Here is a 25,670-nt window from a genome sequence, read left to right as displayed (position 1 = left end):
CGGAGACTACCAATTGAGACATTAGGAATAGAGATATGCAAAGTTCGGCCCCTTAGGCTTGATGTACTATGAAATATAAAAAGCTCGTGCTACTTAAATTGCTTGCAGTTAGTGCTGCCCATTTAGCACATGTTAATTTTAAAAATGTAAAAAATCTGTAAATTATAAATACAGTAATGCAAATAAAGTTCAATTATTCATGTGGTATTAATAGTTATAAATATTATACATATAACTAAAATAACTAACTTAAAACAATGTTCATATAACTTTTAGAATATTCATGTATTACTTTAAAAGACATTGATATAACTGAAATAATAGATACGAATTATCGTTTGTATAATTTAATATAAAATAATTCAAATATTTTAAAATTACAGTTTGTAAATTATTTTAATTATTCAAATATTTGAGTAATTAAATGCATATTTGTATAATTCATAAGTATGCCATTTAAGAAAATGTTTCTATAAGTAAAAATTATTCATAATTTAAAATTTAGAATGTATGTATGAATATTCACTCATGGATTATATTTACATTATATAAAAATTAAGAATATAAGCCATAAGTGAAATTATACGCCAGTGAATATTCATAAGTATTTAGTAAATGTTGTTACCCGTAAATTTCTTCAAATTAAATATGAGCCAGGCATGTACGAAAATATTCATTCACTATATTGAAAATAGTATTTTAAAAATAATATGTTAATATTTCTTATTTCTTAAACTTACTGGAACATTTCTAGTAAGTTATTTTATTGCATATATTCTTTTTGTGTGTGCACATGAATATTTGTGTGCCGTGAGGTTATTATTTATGTACCATTTATAAATTTTTTTATAAATAATATATGCACATGAACATTTGTGTACCACAAGGTTATTACTCCCTCCGTTCGGAATTACTTGTCTCAAAAATGAATGTATGTAGAACTAAAATACATCTAGATACATTCATTTCTGCGACAAGTAATTCCGAACGGAGGGAGTATTTATGTACATTTATAGTTTTTTTATAAATAATATATGCACACGAATATTTGTATATTATGAGGTAACTATTAATACACATAAATATTTGAATCTAAGATTATTATTATGATTATAATCTACAGACGTTAACATGTGCAAAATGCAGAGTGGTAGCATGTGTATTACTGTGATTATTATTCAAAGATATTTTTAAGAAAAAATAACATGTGCTAAATGGGCCTCACTGGTTGAAGGCCAATTTAAGTAGCACAAGTATTAAATCTGAGACCCCTCAAAAAAAGAAAAGGCCGACGGGCCAAATTTGGAAACTGAAGCTATCCAATGGAGTGGCTAGCACAGCACGCCCACACGCTTCAAGGCATTTTTTTATTTCGGTTTTCTCGTCTATTGACAGACGGGGCCCACCAGTCATAGGGACATGGTATTCAACTAAAATCCTGTTTCGTCACTACAAGTGGATACTATGCCGCGCCGATCAAATGTTGTGCCACATTAGTACCCTTTACGTCTATGAATGGCATTAGCACCGTATTTGCATGATCGCGCCAAGTTTTAGGACCAGTTCAACGTATTTTTTCATGTTTAGGCACTGAAGTGAAAGTTCGAGCACCACCTATGCCATTACCTCTTTACCCATCCATATGAACAGAGGCTGTTGCGTAGAATGACGGAGGGAATGAGGATTGATTTGGTAGCATGCATATAATCCATTGTTGACTATTATCGGAAGTATCGGTCGGTGGCAAGGCTCTTTAGATGTCGTGGCATCTAAATATCGGGAGCGGCATCCAACCAAAGTGCGTCAATCAGTGCCGCCGAGCATACATACATACATACATACATACATACATACTGCTCGCTCCGCCTCAAAATGTAAGACCGCCAGTAAAGCAGCATCCTTGCAGCTCCTCCATCAGGGCCGGCGCCGAGCCGTCCCGCCATCTCCAACTGCTGCTCCTGCTCTAGTAAAGTAGCCGACGACGAGCCGCACCTGCATGGATGCCCCATCCAGCCCATCACATGAGATGAGATGAGATGAGATGAGAAGCAAGCAAACCTCTGCTTCTCTCCAGCCCAGGTGAAGGCGAGACAGCAAGTTCTCCTTTCGGGCTGTCAGCACGTCCACAGCATACCCATGCCGAAACAAAAGCACGTCTCGGCGGCTTGTTTTGGACATTTGACAGCATCTGCTGCCGCGTTTGGTGCGCTTATTACTTAGTACTTGGTTACTTTCACCATGCTTCTTCTGACAAAACTCTGCCTACCGAAGATTAAAAAGGACCGTGATGATGGTTCTAAAACTTCTCTCCTATCCTACTTAAAAAGACAGTTTGATCCTTCCCTACCTCTACATCAGGACGACGTGACATACATCACTCCCTCCTTTTTGATAAGACATTTTGGACAGTCGACACTGAACTGTTTTGTCCTTTGTCCGAATTGTCTAAACGTCTCTCCATTTCACAATGTAATGTAGTGCTTTCTCTATCCACGTAACTTTGACCGTAAATTTAACTATCAAGACTGATTGTAGCGGGAGCAAAAATTATATCAGTGAATTCGTATTCGAAAGAAGTTTTCAATTATATAATTTTTTTTCCGCCGCAGTTGGTCTCATTGGTTAAATATATGGTCAAAGTTGAACCTCGAAAAACGCGGACACACTATATTTTGGAATGGGGGGAGTGTATAGGAGTAAAAGGGTTTGGAAACAAGGCATTTGCACCATCAAAAGAGAGACACATTTGACGAGGGGTGGTTACCAGCAACGAAGCATAGAGCGCACAAAATCGAGTGGTGGGGAATCCTGGGATCGTAACTCCTGTTTGTTACACAAACCTGCTCACCGACTGGCGTAAACCAGTGGAAAAAATCTTCAGAGCTGAAATTTATTCGGTTGTATGAGAATCACAGGAAGGCACGCCACACAGTGCAGATGGACACACACACACACACACACACACACACACACACACACACACACACACACACACACGATGTTGATTCGCACGGCATGAGTTGCTACAGGACATCAAGCAAGGGCGTCGTAGTCCTTGCCGCTCTCCTCCGAGGCCGAGCCATGCGCGACGAGCACGTAGATGGCGTAGATGATGCCGGGGATGTAGCCCAGGATGGTGAGCAGCAGACAGATCAAGAACTCCATCTGTTCAAGACAGACAGAAAGAAAGACCAATCAACACTGTTGTTAGTATGCTATATATCAGGATCCAGCATGGATCCATCCATCCAGCCCAGCAGGATCGCCTCGCGGGGGAGAGGAGAGGAAGGGGATGGATTGCTTACGCTGCAGCAGCCGTAGCGGAGGAAGACGCCGAGCGGCGGCAGGATGACGGCGAGCAGGATCTCGACGAAGGTGCAGCTCCGGGACGCCATCGGGGATGGAGATCTCTCTCTCTCCCTCTCTCTTGCTCTGCTGGTCCGGGGGGTTTGGATTGGGGCCGCGTTGCTCTGTCGGGGAAGGAAGGAAGGACGGAAGGAGACTTTATTACACAAGTTGTGGTGCTGCTGGGCTGCTGGCTGGCTGTGCCGACATGCCATGCCACGCGGATCGACGGCGAAACGGCCACAACGTGCCACCATGCACGGACCCAGAAAATTTATATCACAACACGTGGAGCATTTGAAGTGGCTATTTACATACTACTTGAACGGTGCCCGGTTTCTCCACCCTGTAATTCTGAATTCCGACACAACTAAATAAATTCCGGCTTGAATTCCGATACGACAAACGGTATATGCTGCGTTGTGTTGTGCCGGTGTAAAACGTCCGTGCAAGTGAGCAACACGGCTTTTGGCCGGAAGATCGTACATTTTCTCGTGTCACGTTAATTCGATGGCCGTGTGCACCTACTCACCCGTAGTCACGCATTGTTTTTTCTTTAACATCAGTATAGACACAAGCGCTCATATATACGCACATACACTCATCCCTATAAACGCGTACACGCATATTCTATCCCTATGAGTATCTCCGACAGAATAAGTCGGCATATCATTTTAAGATTTTACAGAGTCACTGTAGGTGCCTCGTAGTCAACGGGAACGTTTCCTCCCACTGAACGCATATCGCCGAAAATTCTAAAATAAATCCTCAATAAATGCGAGCATCAGGACTTGAACCCTGATGGGCTATGATATCATTGTCCACTTACATCCAACCACAGGTTTTTTTCTTGTTTGAGGAATATCACACTTTATTGATCAAGTATAATTAAGATAAAGTGCCTTCCTGATACAATTCGAGGTTACATGAAAAATAGAGTCACCGGAGGACTCACAAAACCTAGTTAGAATATGTGTCGCGACATTCCACAAACAATTTACATGACTAAACAGGTCGATGCGCTTAGTCACGCATTGTTGACAGGTGTCGGCGCATCTTCTCGAGCTGACTAACCGATAAATGTGTCCGTTCTCTTTGTCAGACACACTAATTGTTTGTTGTTGTGTCTCGTGTTAGGTTATGAAGATGCCAAACCGTTAGTCGTGTTTGGTTAGTCAAACCTCTCGCTTTGACCATCATAGTGACGTCTAATAGGAAATCGTGTTGTATGCTACTAGGCCGACGGACCACTTCGTAATTATTTTTTTGGCCCATCCCCCTTTGCTTTCTCCTTTCTCTTCACCCCCCATGGCACCCCCCCCCCTCCCCCACTACTCCAAGATCGCATCCATTGGTCGCCACTGGACTGTGCTCTTGGCCAAGTCTTGGCCTGCGTCCATTCCTTGTGAGCAGACAGTTAGGCGTGTGTGAATGATGCGCTCATAGTGCTCGCCATGGGCAATAAAAAGGAGGGTCTTTAACCTGGGGAAGAGATCATCTCCCAAAACCAAACTGCCTTCATTAAAGGCAGGTTTATAGTGGAGAGTGTGGTAACAGCTCATGAAATTATTCATGATGTTGTGATTAATAAAAAGGAGGGTTTTGACTTTAAGTTGGATTATGAGAAAACTATGATAGAATTAGTAAAGAATTCTTGATGAAAGTCATGTACCAGAGGAAATTTAGCCCTAAATGGATGAAAAAAATTAAATCCATTCTTTATAAACGGTATGTAGGTGTTAGAATTAATGATTGTAATAGTGATTTTTTTGAGATTTATAAAGGGGTAAGACAAGTTGATCATGCCTCCCCTTTGCTTTTCAACCTGGTAGCTGATGTTTCTAGCAGAATGCTAAATAAAGATGCTAAAAACAAAATGTTGATTGGGTTGATGCCTAATATTTTTCCTCAAGGAGTAACCAGCCTGGAATATGCAAATGATACTTTGTTATTTTTGGAAAATAACTTGGAATCTACTAAGAACTTAAAATGGTTGCTCTCTTGTTTTGAACAAATGTCTGGCTTGAGAATCAATTTTCATAAGTGTGATCTGGTTCCTATCAATGTCAAGGAGGAAGAAGCCCAGAATGTGGCTCAAGCCCTATCTTGTGCCCTGGGAACTTTCCCCTTGAAATATCTTAGTTTTCCTCTCCATCACTCCAAGCTCAGAAGAGAAGACTTGCAACCTGTGGTTGATAAAGTTCTAAAAAAGTTGCTGGATGGAGAGGAAGGCTATTAGGTTATGAGAAGAAACTAGTGTTGGTCCAATCTTGTTTAGCTAGTATTCCCACTTATTTGATGAGTATGATCAAATTCCCCAAGTGGGCTATTAATCTGATCAACTCACAGATGGCACACTGTTTCTGGGACAACTACGAGGGACACCACAAGTACCATCTAGCTAGTTGGGGGCTACTGACCCAGAAAAAAGCAATATGGTGGTCTGGGGATACCTAACATTGCTGAAATGAATCTAAGCCTGCTAGCTTCTTGGGTATATAAATACTATATGGGAGATCAAAAGATGTGGAAGCAGATTGTTGATTCCAAATACAGAACCAATAATCCCAACATCTTCTCTTGCCCTAATAATAACCCATGTCCTTTCTAGGAAGGGGTTCTCTGGGCTGCTAAAGCAGCCAAGATGGGCTTCCAATGGAAAGTGGGAAATGGGAAGAGAGTAAAATTTTGGGAAGACCATTGGTTTGGGTCTTGCAGCTTAGCAATTCAATTTTGGTAGCTATATAGCATTGCTAATGAACATAATTTGTCTATTGTTGATCTGTGGGATGGGGTTGATCTTAAGATCACCTTTAGGAGATGTGTGGACAGTAGGCTGCTACATCTCTGGTTTGATTTACTTAGTATTGCGCAATCAATCACTTTAAATGATGAGGAAGATGCTTTAATTTGGAAATTAGAGTCTAATGGTAAGTATTATGTTAGATCAATGTATGATGTGATTAATTTTAGGGGCATTAGCCCTGTGCATATCCCTGATATCTGGCAAGTTCATGTTCCCCCCAACATTCATTTTTTCTTGTGGCTGCTGGCTCACAATAAATTGTTGGTTAGGGGGAATTTGATTAAAAGACAACATTTAAATGATCTTACTTGCTTATTTTGTTATGAATATGAAACAACTAGCCATTTGTTCTTTGAGTGTGATGTTGCTGCTGAGATATGGAGAATTATTCACTCCACCTCTAGGTGTATTCTCCTACCCACTTTTGGTAATGTGGCATGTATGTGGGGGAAACACAAATCATTGCAAGCTGAGAATTTGGTTACCCCAGCCACTCTTTGGGTTATCTGAAGGTGCAGAAATGATATGTGTTTTAATAATACAACCTGGATGGGAGTGCAGGTGATTCTGAAGAGGATATGTTATGGCGCTGCTAGAAGGAGGGCGCGAGAGGGCCGGTCGGGGGCCTTTTGCCCACGGCCGGGCAAGATGGAAGGGATTTCCTTCTTAATTCTTGCTTGATTAGATTGATACATCTTCTTTCTTTATGTAGAGAGGTTTACTTGACTCCCAAGCAAGGCTTACTTGACCCCTAAAAAAACGACCCTTATCTCTAATTAACCCTAAGACTAACGGGCTATACCGCCAGCCCAAGCCATTAGACCCATTACGTACTCTAACAGGATAGCAGGTTTCTGCAATCTCTAGAAGATCCTGTGCAAGGAAGGCTCAAGAGAGCGCGTGGAGAAGATCGTAGCAGCTATATGGGATGCTGCCAGAAGACCACCTCTGCTGCTCTGGCCAGAGCCAGGCTGAGGAAGAGAGAGCTCTGGCTGAGAATATTCCCTCAGGAAGGTGGGAGGATGGATGGGAGTAGACAGCATGGTGATCCTGGAAGGATGAGCATCTAGCGACATCTAATCTTGCTATTGAATATTGCAGATGTACTAATGATGTACTCGGTGGCTTCGTTTCAGATGGAAATGTAACCGAGGCAGATGCCCTTTTCTTCTAAAAAAAAGTTTGTTTCTTGGTTGCTGATTCTGACCATCAGATTCCACATACAACTATAACAAGGCCCGCCGCAATCTCCCACGGCCCCATCCCCGGCGCCGGCTGACCTGCTGCTCCTGCTCTAGTTTGGTCTCTACGTCCGGCGTGGCGATGTTTCAGGCTGTCAGCATCCCGAAACAAAAGCACGCCTGAGCTGTTTTCGACATGAGATGAGAGAGCTGACTGCCAGCATCTGCTGCCGCGTTTGGTGCCCACGCACAAGAACACCACACAGACTCACCTAATCCTGCTGATGCAGTTTCAGTTGCCCACTTTAGTTAGTTTGGAAATGGTCCTTTTCAGAAAACTCAGCCTATCTCTCAAACATAAAAACGACAGTGATGGTTCTACAGCTTGATCCTACATTATAGAACCGAGGGAGTAGCTTTTTGAAAACAACACATTTGCACTATCAATCAAAAGAAAGGAAAAAAGCAACACATTTGACATAGGGGTGGTGTGGTTCCTATCAGCAATTAAGTATTCAAGTCCAACTGAAGAAAAACACCGCCATAAATCTTCGGAGCTGCTGAAATTTTATTCGGTTGTATCAGAATTACAGGATGGAGAAACCGGAGGACGGTTTAAGCATTTACAGACTAACATAAACAGGGACGTCAATTCACAACTGGGCAAGCGGTGCATCACACAATCACAAGTTGTTGCAGGATTATTAAGCAAGTGTGTTGTAGTCCCTATCACGCTCCTCCGAGCCGAGCGCGACGAGCACGTAGACAGCGTAGATGATGCCGGGGATGTAGCCCAGGATGGTGAGCAGCAGGCAGATGCAGAACTCCATCTGTTCAAGACAGAAAGGAAGAACACCAATACTGTTAGTATGCTATCAGGATCGAGAAAAAAGATACAGCACTAGCATTGAACTGCTCCTTGCGCATCAGCTATCCATTCCAGGATCCAAAATTAATCCATCAAATCGTGGGAACAACACACTCTTCCGACGAAGAACAGATTGTGGTGCCTAGACAGATTTACTGCGCCGCCTATGCAAAGGGCGTAACTTTGATAAATAAACAATGCACATCTAAACAAAATTCAGACATTATCGACATGCACCAGACAAATTATCCTCCTACTTAGACGACGACTAAACCCACAAATGGTCTGAATGCCTTCCTTAACGCAGCTAGGCTACTCAACAAACGTGTAAAAAGGCTTCAATCTGCTCTCATCGGCATGGCAGCGACCAGCAGGGGCTGCATAATTCCATAGCTAGACTGTTAGAGCAATACTAGCAATAGCATAAGTAAACCATACAGTAGTGTGTTACCTGCAATACTAGGCGTCACCTACATGTCATTTACAGGTCTAAACACTGAGGAAACCGCAAGCCCAGACTAGAGCAATGCTTCACCGACAGGACATCGCGCGAGATCAGGGAAGACTCCGGACCTCGCGACTGTAGCCAAGGGGAACCGCCGCCCGAATATCTCTCTCGAACCACCGGTCGGCCGGTCGCCTCGCCTGCTACTCGGCCGGCGGCTGCCAGCGCGCAGCCCGCCCGACCGCAAAGATCGCGTTCGGGAACCTACCGGGTCGCGTGGATCCAGCCAGCCGAGGAGGGTCGCGGGGGGAGGAGAGGAAGGGGATGGATGGGGTTGCTTACGCTGCAGCAGCCGTAGTGGAGGAAGACGCCGAGCGGCGGCAGGATGATGGCGAGCAGGATCTCGAGGAAGGTGCAGCTCCGGGACGCCATCGGCGATGGAGATCCCGGATCGGGGGAAATTTCTCTCCTGCTCAGGTCCGGGGGTTTGGGTCGGGGAAGGAAGGACGGAGAGGATGGTGATGTGATTACTTCGCGCGGAGACTTTACAGACTTTGTGGTGCTGGCTGGGGCTGGCCGGGCCGGCATGCCACCCACGCGGCTCGACGGGAAACGCCGCAGCGGCCTCAGGTGGCACACGCGGTTTATCCTAGGGAAAACGTTCGCCGGGGAGAAACTGACAGCGAATGCCCTATCTGCCACACGATCTTGATCCTATGGTGCAGTTTGGATGTACAATGTGCATCCATATGACGCGTACACAAACGAATGCCGTGCACATTAGGGTGAACAGCAGCCTAATGGGCGCCCTGTATTACAGAAGGCTCCTTCTCAAGCAAGATGGAGTCCAGGCCGCTAGCCCCAGAGCGTGCTTGCTGTCGAGCCTCGTGTTGGACGTTCTAGGTCAGGCGCAGCGCAGATGACAGCTCGGCGTTGAAGAAGCACGTGTTACGGGCCTTCCAGATTGACCACGATGAGGATGATCAAGGTGCCTCTCAATAAAAATAAGTTATATTGCATATGTAAATTATGGCACCCCCCAAAACTAAGATTCTTGACGCTCCATTGTGCGGGTGCGAGATCTTTATGACTGCGGCTAAAAAATGTGATGTCACGCATCTAACAGATGTCGAGGTGACTGGTAGCTCCCAGCTATCAGTTGGCTGATAACTTTCAACTACTAGCCGGCTAATTCCTAGCAACTTCACTTGAAAATTCAAACATTATAATATATGTGAAATTATATGAATTAGGCATCTCTTCCAAGTTTATGCTTGCCTAGCTAGCTCAATGTTGAGTCTATCAGTCGATACGTTGTGTCTGATAGGTGGATCTCCACATGTATCACCCATTGTTACTTGTTGCGCCTTTCCTTCAACGATGAAGGGCTTCGCACATGTGGCAGAAACCTACCCTTCAGAGCATCTCCAACAGGTGCACAAAAACTACTCCGCACGCTAAAATTCAGATTTTTTGGAAGCCAGACAGCTCTAGCAGAAGGTATAAAATAGTGCACGCGCAAAAAATATTTAGGTACGCGCTAAAAAGCGTTATCAGAAGCTGCAAATTTGAGGCGCCGGATTGCGCGCGCTTCACAATTTGCACTGTGTGTTTTTTTTGGGCGCGCATTTTTTGGCATCTGATAACCAATGTTAAGTCCGGCGCGCTAAAAATGCTACAGTGCGCCTGTTGGTGATGCTCTCGGCCATTGTGTATGCACCAGAAAATTAAGGGGCATTTCCTAAATGTCTTCTGCGTCCGTTACTAGTGTTCCTGCAATCGAGTGCACACCACCGCCCCTGCGCTGGGCCGGCCCGTTGGGCTTCTTTTTTCCCCTTGTGAAACAGCAAAAAACACGGCACGAGAGAGATTCAAACCAGTGATCTCTTTATTCCCAATAATCTACACTAACCACCTAGTCCGTTGCATTTTTCTTACTCTTTTTTCTGCTATTCTTTTTTCTTTTTCCTTTTCATTTCATTTTTTTCTTTCCTTTTCTTACTTTTGTGATTTTTTTCAAAATCAATGAACCTTTTTCAAATTTGTGAAAGTTTTACGGAATTGATTTTTGTTTCAAAATCGATGACTTTTTCAATTTTGTGAACTTTTTCCAAATTTGATATTTTTTTTAAAATCGACGAACTTTTGTCAAACTGGGTGAACATTTTACAAAACCGGATATTTTTTTAAAAAAATTATGATTTTCCAAAATCAATGAAATTTTTTATTTTGTGTTTTTTTAATCCATGAACTTTTTTGAATATTTTTGGCTTTTTCGGATAGGTCAACTCAGCTCACCCTTAGTGAGCAAACTAGAAATGGTTCCTGGACGAGCAACCTGGTCGCCATGTAAATGGGCCAGCCCATAAGGCAGGCTCGTGGGTGTGGTTCCTCATAGTGGCGCTTAAGGCACCACATAGGAGCTCTCCAATTAAAGGCAAGTTCTTTTGTTGCTTATCTGGGGTTATGGAAATGATTTGCCCTCTACCCAATTTATTCTAAAAGCTTGGCCTTAAATTTTATTTTAGAAACCTAAAAGTTAACTCTTAATTAGTGGATCCGAGGTCCCCCACCTTTCAGCACCAAGATGGCAGCCAGATGCGAGGGGACCCAAAATTCTCAAATGGCGGCAGTGACACGAGAATGGGAGACCCAAACCTTGCCAAACGTGAAAGTGTTATTTGTTTTTGCCTCCCTAGGCGCAGTACATCCACGCCCGCTGCATTGGGCATGCTTTAGTCTAGGCCATACATGTGCAACTTCTTGGTCCGTCACTTATGCCGCAAATGCGCCTGTTACGGTGCATTTTGCAAACGGGCACCTCAAGCACTCCTACCTGGGCTGGCCCATTCTATTTTTTTCCCTGTTTCCGAAAACATCAAAAAGTGATGGCACACGGGTTCGAACCCGCAACCTCTTTGTGGTAACCAGTACGCTCAAACCACCAGGCCACCAGCCCACCACCCCAATATCATAAAGAGAGATCTTCTTTTCTTTTATTAGTTCTTCAGTCCGGTTATTTTCTTTTTTTTCTTATCTTTTTTGTTTTCTTTAATGCGTGCTTTTTTAAAATATGCGGACCTTTTTTCTAAATTTATGAAGTTTTTCTTTAAGTTCATGATTTTTAAAAAAAATCGATGAACTTTGTAAAAATTAGATGAAAGTTTTTCAAATTTGATGAACTCTTTTCAAATTCGATGAACTCTTTTCGAGTTCATGAACTTTTTTCCATTTTTTGCAAACTTTTCTTTTCAATTCATGGTTTATGTGAATGCTTTTTCAAATTTATGTTTTCTTTATTCAAATAATTTATGGTGGATATACAATACTAGCATATGTCTAGTGTTTGTACCGAATGAAAGGTCAAAGCGCTCTGTTTTCCTCAAGTAATCAACAAACTGAGCTTGGTCCAGTGGTTAACGCTTGTGGGCGTCGACTTGACGCCAGGAGTTCAAGCCCAGCGGCGCGAACTGACGCTTACAGCACTTAATAATAGACAAGACAATAGGAGCTCCCTACAGTTGCTAACCCACCCTACGCACACCACACACCCGAATGTCGACGCCAAGGGAAAAGGGTAGAAGGTGCACTAAGGGAAAGAAGAAGAAGAAGAAGATGATGACATTTTTTCTTGTGGGAAAAGAGAAATAATAATTTCAGAAAGGAAAAAACTCACGTACGATGCACGCACAGTGTATTCCCCTAATCCCTGTTCATGTCAGAAGATAATACGCAGCGTATCCCGCACCCATGGTGGGCAATCTCCACCTTGCTCCGTCTCCTCCCGTCCTCTGCGGCCAGTTGCTAGATATTGTTCCCATGCACGCACGTAAGCAACGCCGTCAGTGTCCATTATATAAAATACAAACGAGCAGATTGTTAATCCGCGCGGAGGATCCTTCTAAATCCTCCGCCCACGTCCGGACATCCCGCACCCACCAAACCACACCACACCACAGCAGGGGGGCCAGCCAAGCCAATCGACCCAAACACCGTTGCCAAAGCCCACCATCGCCATTAACTAGTGACGAGCAGCTGCCGGTGCGAGGACACCGTACGCGCGCGATCTTGCAGATTAAGGGCGGGGAAATCCGACAGGTTCGCATGGGCGATTAACTTAGTGGCCATGCTCAGGGTCGGCAGCTGGGGCGATTGTTAATTGGGCCACGCACATGGCGACAGAATCCCCCAGGATATGATCTCGCGTGCATGCAGAAGCACACCACGAAGGAGCCCCCAAAGGATTTCCAGCCCGTTGATTAGTTATGTCAGGGGAGGAAACTGGGGAGAGCTAAACATGCATGCATGCATGAGACATCGGATTGTTTCTAGATTTGTCATGCGAGAGCATCTCCAAAGCAGGCAGGCAGATGAGCCTATAATAAACGGGTTCTGAAAAAAGATTACTGCAACATGTGGGATTCCAAAGATCATCTCCGTACCAACAGTTCAAGGGGATTGCAAATTGAGCGTAGTTTAGATGGTTTATATTCCTTGTGATGGCACCAGCTCATCGGAGTTTAAGTTCTAAGTTTGGCGCTACGCTAGTGCTCGTATTTTTCTAGATGTGTGATGATTTTTTTAAGCAGTTGAGATTGTATGTTATGTTAGAAAAGAAAAGGTTCAAGGGGCTTCCTCCATACCTCATTTTCGGTTGCTGGTGTGGCGGGTAATTACGAAGCATGTCATTTCCCTCCGTGCCTCTTCCTGTGACCTGCATTCTCCACCGTTGATTGCCCCCAAACCTACAGCGAGACGTATGTGTTGGAAGTTCCCCCTTGTTAAAAATCATCCCAGGACCCCGAATAAAAAAGATTACTGCAACGTCGTAAGCCACAGGGGATGCTAAGGTCCTGTTTATTTGTGCTCATGTTTCAGCTTTTGCAGCCTTTTCATTTTGGCTTAAAAGCCAAAAACAAAATCCTAAATAGCGGCTTTTGGCTTCGGTTCTTGCCTTATGTATCAATATTGTTATACGGTGGTATAAGCCAAAAGTCGAAGGCAAAAACCCTATGTATGAATTTTTTGTTATTTTAGTTAAAGTGAAAAGCCTGCAAAAGCAGAAACAAAAAACTCAAACAAACAACTTTTTCATTTTGACCAAAAAATCATAAAAGCTCCTAAATAGGTGTTTTTGGAGTTTTTATGGCTTTTGATAGCTTCAAAAGCCATAAAAGCTCTAAAAGCACATATTTAAGAGATACTATGGCTTTTGGCCAAAGTGCAAAAGAGAAGCAAAAACTCAAACAAACAATGCCTAAAGCTCCGAGGATCCATTTTTTAAATGAGAAGAATATACTCCATGTATACTCCCTCAGTCCGAAAATACTTATATTGAAGAAATAGATGAGCAGTAGTACTTGTTTTTTACACGAGGGGGGCCAACAAGACCGGCGAGAGAAAGTATATCTGTATGCGATCTGTATATCAAGAGATAAGAGAAGGATGTTCCACCGAGCTCTCTCAGAGCTCAGGCACTCTCGGCCGTTGGATCGGTTCGCTTGATGGAATTCAGGCCGTCGGATCGAGCCGCTGGATGACCTCGTCCGTCGGAGCAAAGAAAAGTTACTGCTGAAATGAATAGTTACCCCGTTTCGTGCCACCGCCTGTAAAATTGGGTGGCCGCCGAGGGCATTTTCGTCATTTCACTCGCAGGGGGTATAAATCACATTGGCTCCTCTGGAGATGACCTAGTCGCCGCCTCCTCCCGCACTCGCGCCCCCTCCCCTCTTCCCAGCCGCGGCTCCCCACCCTCTTCCTCTCGCCCCCACGCCGCCATCTCTGCCTCCTCCCCCCTCCGGCCGCCACCTCTGGCTCCTCCCCTCTCGCCGCTCGTCCTCCTCCTCCCGCTTCTCATCCCCGTCGCGCCTCCCTCCTCCTCCCCACGGAATCGCAGGCGGCCCTCCCTTGTGCTAGCCGCTCTCGGTGATGAAGGGTGGCGGAGCCAGGAGTAGCAGCGGCGAGTTGATGCGGATGCGGCTGCGGCTCCCCTAGTGCTCCTCTCGTGCTCCCTCTTCTCATCGACGGCTTCTTCGGCTCCCTCCTCTTGGCCCAGGTAACATGGCCAGTGGCGGTGGCGGTGGATGTGGGGATCATGAACATCACCCTATAGAGAGGATCGACGACGGCATGGGGTGGTTGCTCCAGCTGTTGTTGTTGCTTGGCGCTCAGGGTCGGTGTCGGCGTGCTGATCTTAGCACCCCTGACCTTCCTCGTGCAAACCCTAGGCTTCCAGCATGGATTGGTGGTGGCGGCGAAGGGAGGAGGCATGGACTGGGATGGGGTTGGGTGAAGGGGAGGCTACACATGGTGAGGGGTGGCAAAGATCTCATCCTCTCCATACTCCAGCTTCCAGTGCACACTGGTAGCCTCTTCTTTCTTTCTCTTATCTCTATTTTACTTTGTGCTTACTCTGTTGTGCTTGATTGCTTGCTACTTGCATTGAACATCAATGAATGCCACTATGGCAGCAGGGAGTAGTAGCAGTAGGTCAGCTCTGTCCCAATTGCAAATTTCTTTGTTATTGTGTACTGTTATAAGCAATGAATCTTTTGGATGACCTTGGTGATTTCAGAATCTGAAGTGCCATATTTAGTTGCACTGAGAGAGAGAGGGAGAGAGAGGGAGAGAGAGTGTGTGTGGGTGATGTTAACCACAGTTTCCTTTTGTTATCCAGATTGGAATTGGCCGGAAGAATGATGTAGACTTAATAGTCGACTGTTCTATTTGTTGTTAATGCCAGTTCCACACATATATGTCGTTGATCTAGCTATTAGCATTATGGTGGCATACTTATGTATGTTATTTCTATTTCCAATGTTGCCCATTGGATGGCAGTGATTGTGTTGCTTGCACTGTGTTTGGGGTTCATATATTTTGCCTGAATGTTGTCGTGCCCCTCCAGAGTTATTTATCCATGTCGTTGATCGCCTCTGTTATGATAGTTCTTTAACAAAGTGGTCACATTCCACAGGAAGAAGAACCCGTAGTACTATGAAGTTTCCGCCAAGAGAAACTACAACTTTGAGAAGCACTTCCTTTACCTTGCATGGAAGCTGGTTAGGTCATTGTCTCTCTCCCACATTGCTTTCTTCGGAATTGGCTGGCCTACCTTGTGGGTATCCATCTCAGGTGCTCTTCTTCGCCGTCCACTCGAATTCGATGTACCACATGCCCTGCAGTTAGCAATCTTTCTATCTTTTTAGGAGTCCTGATGTGTTATTTTCTTCGAAATGGATGATTTGTTTATGCGTGTTTGATAATCTGCTTTGAAATGTATGACTTACTGCTTATTAGATTGGATTATACATGTTTGATTCTCTGCTTTGAACTGTATGAGTACCTGCTTATTAGCCCTGGAAAATGAATGGCTTCGATGGGTGCATGTGTGGTCAAGGGATGGTTTGGTTCATGCATCGTACTTACACTGTGTTATTTGTTGTTGATTTGTAGCACAAGCTGACATTGTTTAACATCTTAGGTGGATGTGCTTGGCCAGAAGAAGGAATGGACGCCATCAACCTCGCCCGCTTCTGCACAACGCAGGTATAGCGAATCGTCCTCCCTTCTAAGTTGTTTCCATATAATTGGATGAACACCCGCAGTTCAGTTTGGGCTTGGGCAGTGTGTGTTCTTCTCGAATGCTTACTCTTGATGCTTCGTGTGATTCAACATCGATATGTTCCTATTGATTTACATGTTATACTAATGAAACTTTAGTTATCAAGGGTGTATAATATCTTGGAAGCTTAGTGTTGTAATTGAATGTCCTTCTGCGTTTACGGACCCAATCCGTGTAATTGCTACCATCATCTTTCAACTTAGCCTTCTCTAGGAACGCATTAAAATTCAAGGGAACGGTTGCATGAGCCATTGATCTACAACAACATAGATATGCAAAAAAGTATCAGGACTAAGTTCATGATAAATTAAAGTTCAATTAATCATATTACTAAAGAAGTATTGATTCATTTTTGGTTGAGGATGAAGGAGCAACATGCTCATAGTATTTGTATGAGGACAAGTTTGTTTTGTCGTCACATGCTCATTCAGCATCAGATGGTCTATTTTAGCATTGTTGGTTCATATTGTTTAAGGATGTGTCTATTTTGCCAGTACTGATATATCCTTAAGCTCATACCTGATTAAGGATGTGTTTCTCTTGGTACTGCATGTCCATGATAATTGAGCTTTCTTGGCAGGCGAAGAGTCCTCTCGCGCCCTGGACTTTAATTTAGTTACCTCTCGTTCGTGCCACCACGTGTAATTCCAGTGACCCGCCGAGGGCACTGTAGCCGGCCGGTCGGAAGCCATTCTTTTTAGGGCGATGATGATTAATCATGGCTGAAATAAGTGTGCCTTTGAGCAATTGAGGCACTTGTGGGTATCAAGTTGGATCCTCCCTGTTGTCTCTAGAATTCTTTTTGATCTTGTGATACATGTTGTCCTGTCCTTGGATGGTCATTCTTGTTGAGTGATAACCAGGGCAGCTCCACTGTGTAAACAGATTGATCTGGTGATAAGAGATGACGGGGGTAGGTTATATGATCAAGAAAAGGAGAATCTGAGCCCACTATGCAATGAACCTTGAACCCTTTTATTTGTATTTAAAGGTGTTGCTTATTTATGCTCCAGTGTTTATAGTTGTCTTATGCAAAGATTTCTTGTCTCTCATACCTTTATTGCATTTAAGTTGTTCTTGATCTTTTATTGTTTGTTGTTGGTCCTTGATTTAATCTGGTTAAGTAAGTTGCACTTTGTTATACTAGAAAGACTCGCTCCCAGCAAGTTAACGGTTGAATGGCTTATTTTAATTCGGTGTGATACTATTACTTCTATTTTTCCACAAGTTACCAGTTGCAGCTATTTTTTCTTACATGCTACAAATAATAATGCTACAGGATTTTTTGAGTGTTATTTGGAGATAATGTTGGATTGTTCATGTAAAGGGTGTCTGAGGTAGCATGTCCCATGTTGTTGTCTGCATCCATAGACACCTTTTCGACTGTTGTGATTAAGTTGTTGGGTTAATCCGAGCCATTGAGCGGCCATTTCATTTTGTTTTCTTTAGTTTGTGCTGAAGCTTTCCCCAAGTCACCCCTGCATTTTTTGGATCACACACCAGACTAAATGTAGTGAATTTTGAAGGATGTGTGTTTTATTGGCTTTGTAATTTATTTCCTTGCTAAGTAAGCATTTGAGGTTATTTTGTTTTGTTGCTACCTTCTGGACGACGGGCGGGCAGGCGGATCTATGGACGGCATCACCACAACCATATTCTGATGGTTTAATCTCGAGGTGAAAATACTCTCTTTGTCTCTCATTTATGTTAGTTGAATAGTTACTTGATTTGATGTTGGTTAGCGTTCTGCATGCTATTTCTAATTTTTGTTAGTCCCATTCGCAACTACAACTTGCATGATAAGGACAATCGGATAATTCTAATTTCTATTTTTTGTTAGTCCCATGGATGGTAACAATCTTTTACTATTTCTTGTTGTATGCTATCATATAGTGCCTCCCTACTTGCTCAAAATCAAATGTACATCTATGAGAAGGTACAAATTAAGGTCGATACGATGGAAGTAGATTGGCATGTTTGCAGAAAAAATAGCCATGTAAGTTCAAAAGAACGTCTTTAACTATTGCTGCTATATGCTTTGTATATTTCCTCTATGGTTCCTTCAAAATCAGAGAGGGCCAAGGTCTCCATCGTTGATTTTGAAGGAAGCAGAGAGGAAATAAAATGTATATAGCAGGAATATGTTAAAATATGTTCTTTTGAACTTACATGTTGACGACGTCCTTGATTGCAAGTAAATAGTTAACTCGATCCTTCCATTCCCCACCAGAAAAGAAAAATAAAGCCATCCTAACAGATGTGGTAAAAACCGCAGTCAACTTATGGCGAAAGAGCTTACAATGTAAACAAAAGGAAGAATCACCCTAGATTCAAGCAGCTTCAAATGGGGAGGTAGAATAGTAAGAATACAAAACAAGAAAATAATGCAGCCCGACACTACAACGTTCAGGGGCATAGCAGAACAACCTCTGCCTCAACCACCTCTTTGAAAGTGCATTTTGGAGCAAGAGTTATGATTGGAAAAATGGGAGCATTGTAGCATAAATACTTACACACGCTAATTACAATGTTAGTCACTTCAGACCCTTAGATAGCCTAAAAGGAGTAGTTTTAGTTTTTCTATATAGAACAAAAAAAATATCTGCAAATAGCAAAAGAACTATATGATAAATCTGCCCCCATCAACACCAAAGAAAAAAGAAGGTACCAAACAACTTAAGAAAGACAACAAAACATTCTTGGAATCTAGCTAGATATGAGCATCTATTGGATAGGAACAAACAAACTTCCCATGCAAAAACAGCCAAGGTAGCCAACAAACCTAAAAGGACATCAAAAAAATCTACTCTATTAGAGCCTAGCTAGATCTAGACATCTCTTAAACCCAATTTGCAGGAACCTAGCTAGACATAAATATATGAGCAAGTCCTAAAAATACAAAAGTGCCTGAGTTCTGAGGAGCCAGGTGAGGTGCTTCGTTTCTTCTTTGCCTCGCGTGGGGGCGAGGGAGGAGACGAAGAGGAGCCGCCGGAGTCCACCAGAGCTGCGTCGGCGACGAAGGCAATGCCCAACCCGAAACCCTAGCCACGGCTGAGGGTCACAAGCGAGCGCGAGACGCCCTCATCCTCTCTCTCTCCCTATAGGGACTCGCCTATTGCCTGCAAGTCGCCGCCGCCAACGAGACGGATGCGGGAGAGGAATAGGAGTGGCGCGACTATCCGCTGGGGGCAGAGGAGAGAGGCGTAGGGCAGGAGGAGGCCGACCCCCTGGGCCACGCCACCCGCGCCGCGTCCCATACGCCGCCGCCTTTACCTCGCCTCGCCATTTCTCCTTCCCTGCCGTGGGAGGCGGGGCAGGGGCGGGGCGTTAGGGTTTGGCGGCGCCAAATCGGGGGTGGAAGGAGGAGAGGGAGGCGCGGGTGGGGAGGAGGCCGGGCGGCGGCGAGGAAGGAGGAGAGGGAGGCGCGGGTGGATAGGAGGTTGGGCGGCGGCGGGTGGGGAGGAGGCCGGGCGGCAGCGGGGAAGGAGGAGAGGGAGGCGTGGGTGGGGAGGAGGAGGCGGAGCGAGCGGGAGAGGAGCCGGCTAGGATTTCACCACGGGCGGAGCCGGCCTTTTATACCCCGTGCGAGTGAAACGACGAAAATGCCATGGCGAGTAAATAGTTTGGCATGCTCCAGTTTATGGAGTACTCTTGGAAACTTATTCTTCCTATCTTTTTTTAAGGGGTTTAGAAGATAGATACAAATGATTATGTAAGGATACAACCCTTGAAAACTATGTATATTCTTATAGATAAATGAGCGAAATACTTGTTGTTGGCCATTCAGTTAGTGAAATTGAAGTAAGATCTGCAATTGAGACACCAAAAATGTTATTTACCGTGAGCGCTTTCAATCTGGCGGATTCTCTTGGTTACTTAAATTTGTTATTATGTTTGTAGATATTATAATTTACACTTTGGACAGCATGCCCGTATACGTCCTGTATATACATCCAAATGAATGGGATGGATAGGATCGAGGCTCTGGCAGTTGTTGCCATGGTAATCACTCCATTTTAACATTTGTGTGTTATTGTTGGTCTTCGTTGGGAGGAATGTGAGCAACGATTTGATGCTGATATAAAAAAATTTGAATTGAATCAAATTTAATTATTTTTGTCTGTCCTGCAAAATATAGCTCAAAAACTTTCTCCTTTTTTGCTTTCAAAGGACGAAGCACATCTCAAATTAGTGAGTTGCTTTGTACAATTCATATTTCTTGAACTATATGCAGTTTACAACTTTATCTCTTTGATTTGTCATCAGTTCACTAAGAATGTAAGTAAAATAATACCTCAGGGTTATATCGTGTTGGCGACCGAGTGTGATGAGCCAAAGCCGCTTGACGAATTATTGGTGTGCCATTTCTGCGGGTTCTTTATTTGACGCCACTTTAGTAATTAAAACAATGATGGCTCTGATGCCTATGTTGCTTCTTTGCTTCAAACTATAACATGTGTTTTTAGTTCCAACGGTTTTGCATTATGAAAGTCACTTACGGGATTTTCTAGCTTTAAATTGTTACTCTGTTTCTCTGTGTCTGCTCTTCTGTGCCCCATCGGGATCGCCACTCACGCACTGACTATTGTATTGGCAGCCCACATAGAAACTGTGGGAAACAAAACTAAAACTACCGCGGAATTCTTTTTATTATTTGCTGCCTATACAGAACAAATACTATTGAGTTTTGTCTAATTAGAAATAACTCTAATCAATAACCATTACGAAGCCACCTAATTAGAAATGATTCTAATCAATAACCATTACAAAGCCTCTGTGTGTGTGACCGTTGATCTTTCCATTTTCTTGGCTTGCAGGTCGCTGCTAGAGCCGGACAAGGTCATGACTTGCCTTACCTGGTGAGGTACTGGCTAGGAAGAGTGCAAGCCGCCACCACCACGTACCAGATGGTGCCGTTAAGGACATCGTACTGCTGATGATCTACAGGTCCATTTCTCCTTCTCCCTCTCTCTCATATGTCAAGCTCAATTCCTTATCATTTTGCACAATGGAGGTCCCTTGAAAGCCACTTGACCGAAATCCCGTGTCTTGTGATATGCATTTCATACGGTTGCTTTCCTTTGATATTTTTCTGCTTTGTATTTGTCTATGGATATGAACAAATATGATTATGATTCCTGCGTTGCATATGGCTGCTTTCCATTGATGATAAATAGTGAACAACTATGGTGTTTTTCCAGCTTAACTACAGAAAGTTGAAATGTGCCTAGCTCGAACCCACTTGTCACTCCAGCGTCTTCCTTTCTACTTCATATATGGTTCTGGTATGTCCTTTATACTCAGTACATTCATGTCTGGTTTTGAGATCTGCTAAATTTAATGTTGCGCCACATGCAAGATAGATTATCTCCATATATTATTACTTTTGACTGACAAGAAGTTCAGATATTGTTGCTCTGTACTGATTATACTGAAATTATTTCTCTCTTATTGCTTTGGATGCTGAAATGTATTTCTGACCCTATACGAAAACAATTTTTTTTGTAAATAATGCATAACATAGTTTTTCTGTCGATAAACAAATTTTTGATGTATAAGCACTACCAAATCAGATTACCAGACTAAGAAATCTACCGCTCGCTCCAGTTTAGCTGTAGTTCTGGATCAGGATTTTAATCTAAAACTACTTGAGGCGACAACAAAATACATATACGAATCTGTAATTTGTAGACCACTGTGATAGCTGTAGCATAGTCGAGATGTTGTTGTGTCACTATGGGTATTTATAAATGAAGAAAAATGATAAATCTAACTGGTCGAAGGAGGTAAGCCAGAAGCGAGAATTTGAGCAAGCCATGCCGCAACTGCATTAGGAAGGCTTGCATCACCATTATTTTAAGGAAGTTTAATCCACATATGTTTTGGGCATCTAATTTAAAATTATTGGCTGCATGGAAGTGGCACCTTTTAGTTCTTTGTGCTGCTACAAAAATAATCATGGTTGGGCTGTACATTTGACTGGCAACCTAAGTTGATTTTAGTATTTTTCTTCTTGGTAAGCTTTCAGTTATATTAGCAAAAATGGTGCTTGAAGGTTTCAAATATATCACACCAGAACTATTTCAAGATTGCTATTGAAATCTTCCTTCTGGAAGTACTTGAAGGAAGATTCTTGCCCAGTTCAGCCGCTTTAATATTCTTGAAGGACACATCAAAGATTTCTGGGTGATGCAAATTTATATGAATTACACATGGTATTTACTTTCAGAAATCTGGATAGTCTAAGAACGTTGGCAAGTTGTGATGGTTATCAAAGTAGTTAACTAATCCTACTTAGTATTAGCTCTTGCCAATCACATTGTATACGTATAGTCTGTAGTTCTCTATTGGCGGCGGAAGACGAGGTGTGCGCTGAGGATCCCAACGAGGAAGAGGTGAGCCACCGCGACATCGAAGCTCTCGCACCGCTGCTCCCCGTCGAGCTTGCGCGTGCGCTGGATCCGGTGGCCAATACAACCCGTCCATTTGCCAGCACCTCCAAGCAACGCCTACAACAGCGGGTGAGCCACCCTACTCGGCAGTTTGTTCTTTGCATCCTTTGAAACGAATCGACACACTACTGAACTTTATATCTGGTCTGCTGTCCTGAAAAATAATACTATCTACAAAGTTGTCTCTGTCCAAAAGATCACAGAGATTCCAGATGATATGAAAGCAATTTACAAGTATGTGAAATATGACCACCCCATGCTTTAATTTAAAAAGGTGTTAGTTTTCACATGTGTAACCTTTTCTATATCATTGAACCAGGACTCTTTAGGAGATCAAGTAGAAAATTGTTGTTGACATGGTTGTCGGTCGTGGCTACTACATTAATCAAAGCCAGGGCCTTAATTATCCTGTAGGTTGACTATACCTTGGTTTTAGTACCTCTTTGTTGATAACTATCATACTTGCATAGCTGGTTGATTGATTTGATTATAACCAAACTGCACCGACATAATTTTAAGATCGTGATTATTCAAATGAAAAATGATGGAAGAAATATATGTACCAAAGTAGCATCTGTTGAGATTATGAGTAGGCACAATTGCTCCTTCGAATTATTGTGATATTGTAGTCCTCTTTAGTCTCATAAATTATGTATTGTGGTGCTCCACCTCCTTTTCTCTTCTTGCCAGGACATATACTCTGCATGGGAAGTTGCGTGCTTGCTACGAGCTTAAGACGCATCGGCATCCGCTACACCTTTCGATGTACTTCTGTTGTTATGACGTATCTCTTGCTTTTGGTATATTGTAGTGAACTTATTGTTGTGCACAACCATTTGTATGCTATGAATGGGGTCTTTATGCCTTTGTGATCAAATAGAATCTATCAAAGGGTGGCTGCTCTGCTCTTTGTTATTTTGGATTCTGACTTGCTTCTATTATATTAAACATCTATCCTCTATAATGAATGTATAGTTGTGAACCTTCTATTCTCTATAATGAATGTATAGTTGTGACTCTATTGACATGGGCTATTACTATTCCTTGCTTGGGTCTTTATGCTGTCCAATCAAATAGCAATCTATCATAGGCAGCTACTTTGCTCTTTTTTATTTTGGATTTGACATTATGTCATTATTTAGAATTAGGCATGCTGCACCTATGGGATGGACCAGACAATGCGCCAAGATATGTTGGCAACAGTTACATTATCTATAAAAACGATCTCATGTTTGATTACTCTTGCAAAGATTTGTACTTTGTTTACATCTGAGTAATGTGTCAAGCCAGACACCATCTATCAGCATCAAAATAAGAATATGGCGCCAGAATCTGAATTACTACTAACTTAGCATTACCTGTTTGAACAAAACATTAGGACAAGTATACTCAGGTTGGGTAGCACGTAGGATGTTGGAATTTTGGTTCTCATTAAAAAGGGCACCGGCTGAATCATTGCAGCAGACACTAATCCTCCACTGCCAGGTGTTTTAAAGCAAGTGCTCCGTACGCACGCACGTAACCATCGTCGAACTCATCACCAATGGTGCTGTTTGCTCACCAACCACTACGCCCGCAGGGTCGACAGATGGAATAACTATCGACGACACGTGTCAACCAGCCAAAAGTCCCAGCTTAGCTTAGCTAGCTGACGTGAGCCTGCGGGAACTGGATCCTCTAACCTACACAAGGGACGTTAGAGAAGCTACCGTACCTTGACTTTTCTTCCGTTAATCCATACAATTAAGATTAAAATAACTTTAAATAATTTTTAAATTACAAATCTAGTATGTACATTCATAGTAATTACATACATACAAGTTCATGGTGAGATAAAATTAATTTTGGATTTTTTATATCTACAGTAATTACCAAAAGTAAATAACCTTCTAATAGTCCCTAACATTCCTACTTCATTTTGCACTAGACAAGCACTATAGCACAGTGACTTTCCTTCTCTAAGTTAGAGGATCCGGCTCTGAGCCTGCGACGAGCATGGGAGTTGGGAGAGTCCTTTTCAGTTTCAGCTCTCAAATACGGGCTGATATTTCTTTCAGTTCCATCATCAGTTAAGTTTTTTTTTTCCTTTTTGACCTTTTGGACAGGAAGATAAATCCATGAGCCCGATGTGCCGCCTGGTCGGCAGCGGCGACCGACGTACGTGGGGGGCATGGGTTGGACGGCGACGAGACGGAATGAGAATGATGCGGGTGTCCTCATCAGAGGTGTAGCAGTTGTTATTAGGGGGGAATAAAAAGAGCTTCCAAATGTACAAAATGTACTGGTCGGCACTATGGAACAGTCCTCTCATTCACAGAGCTCTCTGGCACAGGGAGGATTGTCATATGAATTCCGCAGGATTCTTTTCTGTTTAATCCGTGCTAAAAGATTGTTTCCTGCGGATTTAAGCCTTTCGTAAAGAATCCTCCGCCTTCTTTTTCTAAAGAAATCTGACGAAGTACGTAGCACACACATTTCTGTATACTTGAAATGGTCATGGCATTATAGTGTCACGTCTTCAGAATCCTATGAAATCAAAGAGGCCATTAATAATACGACAATTGTGTTGGCGAGGGACTGGGATCAGGTGACATGCGCTACGATGACATGCACGGTGACATGCGACCCAAATTCAAATTTAAACATTGCCAAAAAATCTGAAAAAAATTATGCATGTTCACAACACATATTAAGATAACCCCTAAAAATTTCAGATCAAAGTTCAAAACATACATCAAGAAAGAAAAAAAAGAAATCTGTCATGAATAATTCCCGAATGGTTCTCTGTAGACTATTCACATCTGAGTTTTTTTTTTTATTTCTCGATGTATGTTTTGAATTTTGATCTGAAATTTTTAGGAGATATCTTAGTATGTGTTGTGAACATGGATGATTTTTTTCAAAAAAATTCGTAATGTTTAAATTTGAATTTGAGCCGCATGTTACAGTGCA

General features: G+C 43.0%; 2 protein-coding genes across 2 annotated transcripts; both read right to left on the bottom strand.

The window, feature by feature from the left end:
• Nucleotides 1-2,813: 2,813 nt before the first annotated feature.
• LOC119302898 (low temperature-induced protein lt101.2-like) lies at nt 2,814-3,493 on the bottom strand. The gene is made up of 2 exons (XM_037579948.1): nt 3,306-3,493; nt 2,814-3,165 (listed from the first exon to the last, which is right to left on the bottom strand). The coding sequence occupies exons 1-2, from the start codon at nt 3,393-3,395 to the stop codon at nt 3,034-3,036; spliced, it is 222 nt and encodes a 73-aa protein (XP_037435845.1). The 5' UTR covers nt 3,396-3,493; the 3' UTR covers nt 2,814-3,033.
• Nucleotides 3,494-7,858: 4,365 nt separating this feature from the next.
• Nucleotides 7,859-9,237, bottom strand: LOC119302897 (hydrophobic protein OSR8-like). Its single transcript, XM_037579947.1, has 2 exons — nt 8,988-9,237; nt 7,859-8,162 (listed from the first exon to the last, which is right to left on the bottom strand). Exons 1-2 carry the CDS (start codon nt 9,231-9,233, stop codon nt 8,037-8,039), a joined length of 372 nt encoding a protein of 123 aa, XP_037435844.1. The 5' UTR covers nt 9,234-9,237; the 3' UTR covers nt 7,859-8,036.
• Nucleotides 9,238-25,670: the final 16,433 nt, after the last annotated feature.

This window comes from Triticum dicoccoides, chromosome 5A, assembly GCF_002162155.2.
Source record: "Triticum dicoccoides isolate Atlit2015 ecotype Zavitan chromosome 5A, WEW_v2.0, whole genome shotgun sequence".
Lineage (NCBI taxonomy): Eukaryota > Viridiplantae > Streptophyta > Magnoliopsida > Poales > Poaceae > Triticum > Triticum dicoccoides.
The sequence above is the reverse complement of the archived record's forward strand: the minus strand, read 5'-3'. Positions and strand labels throughout refer to the sequence as shown.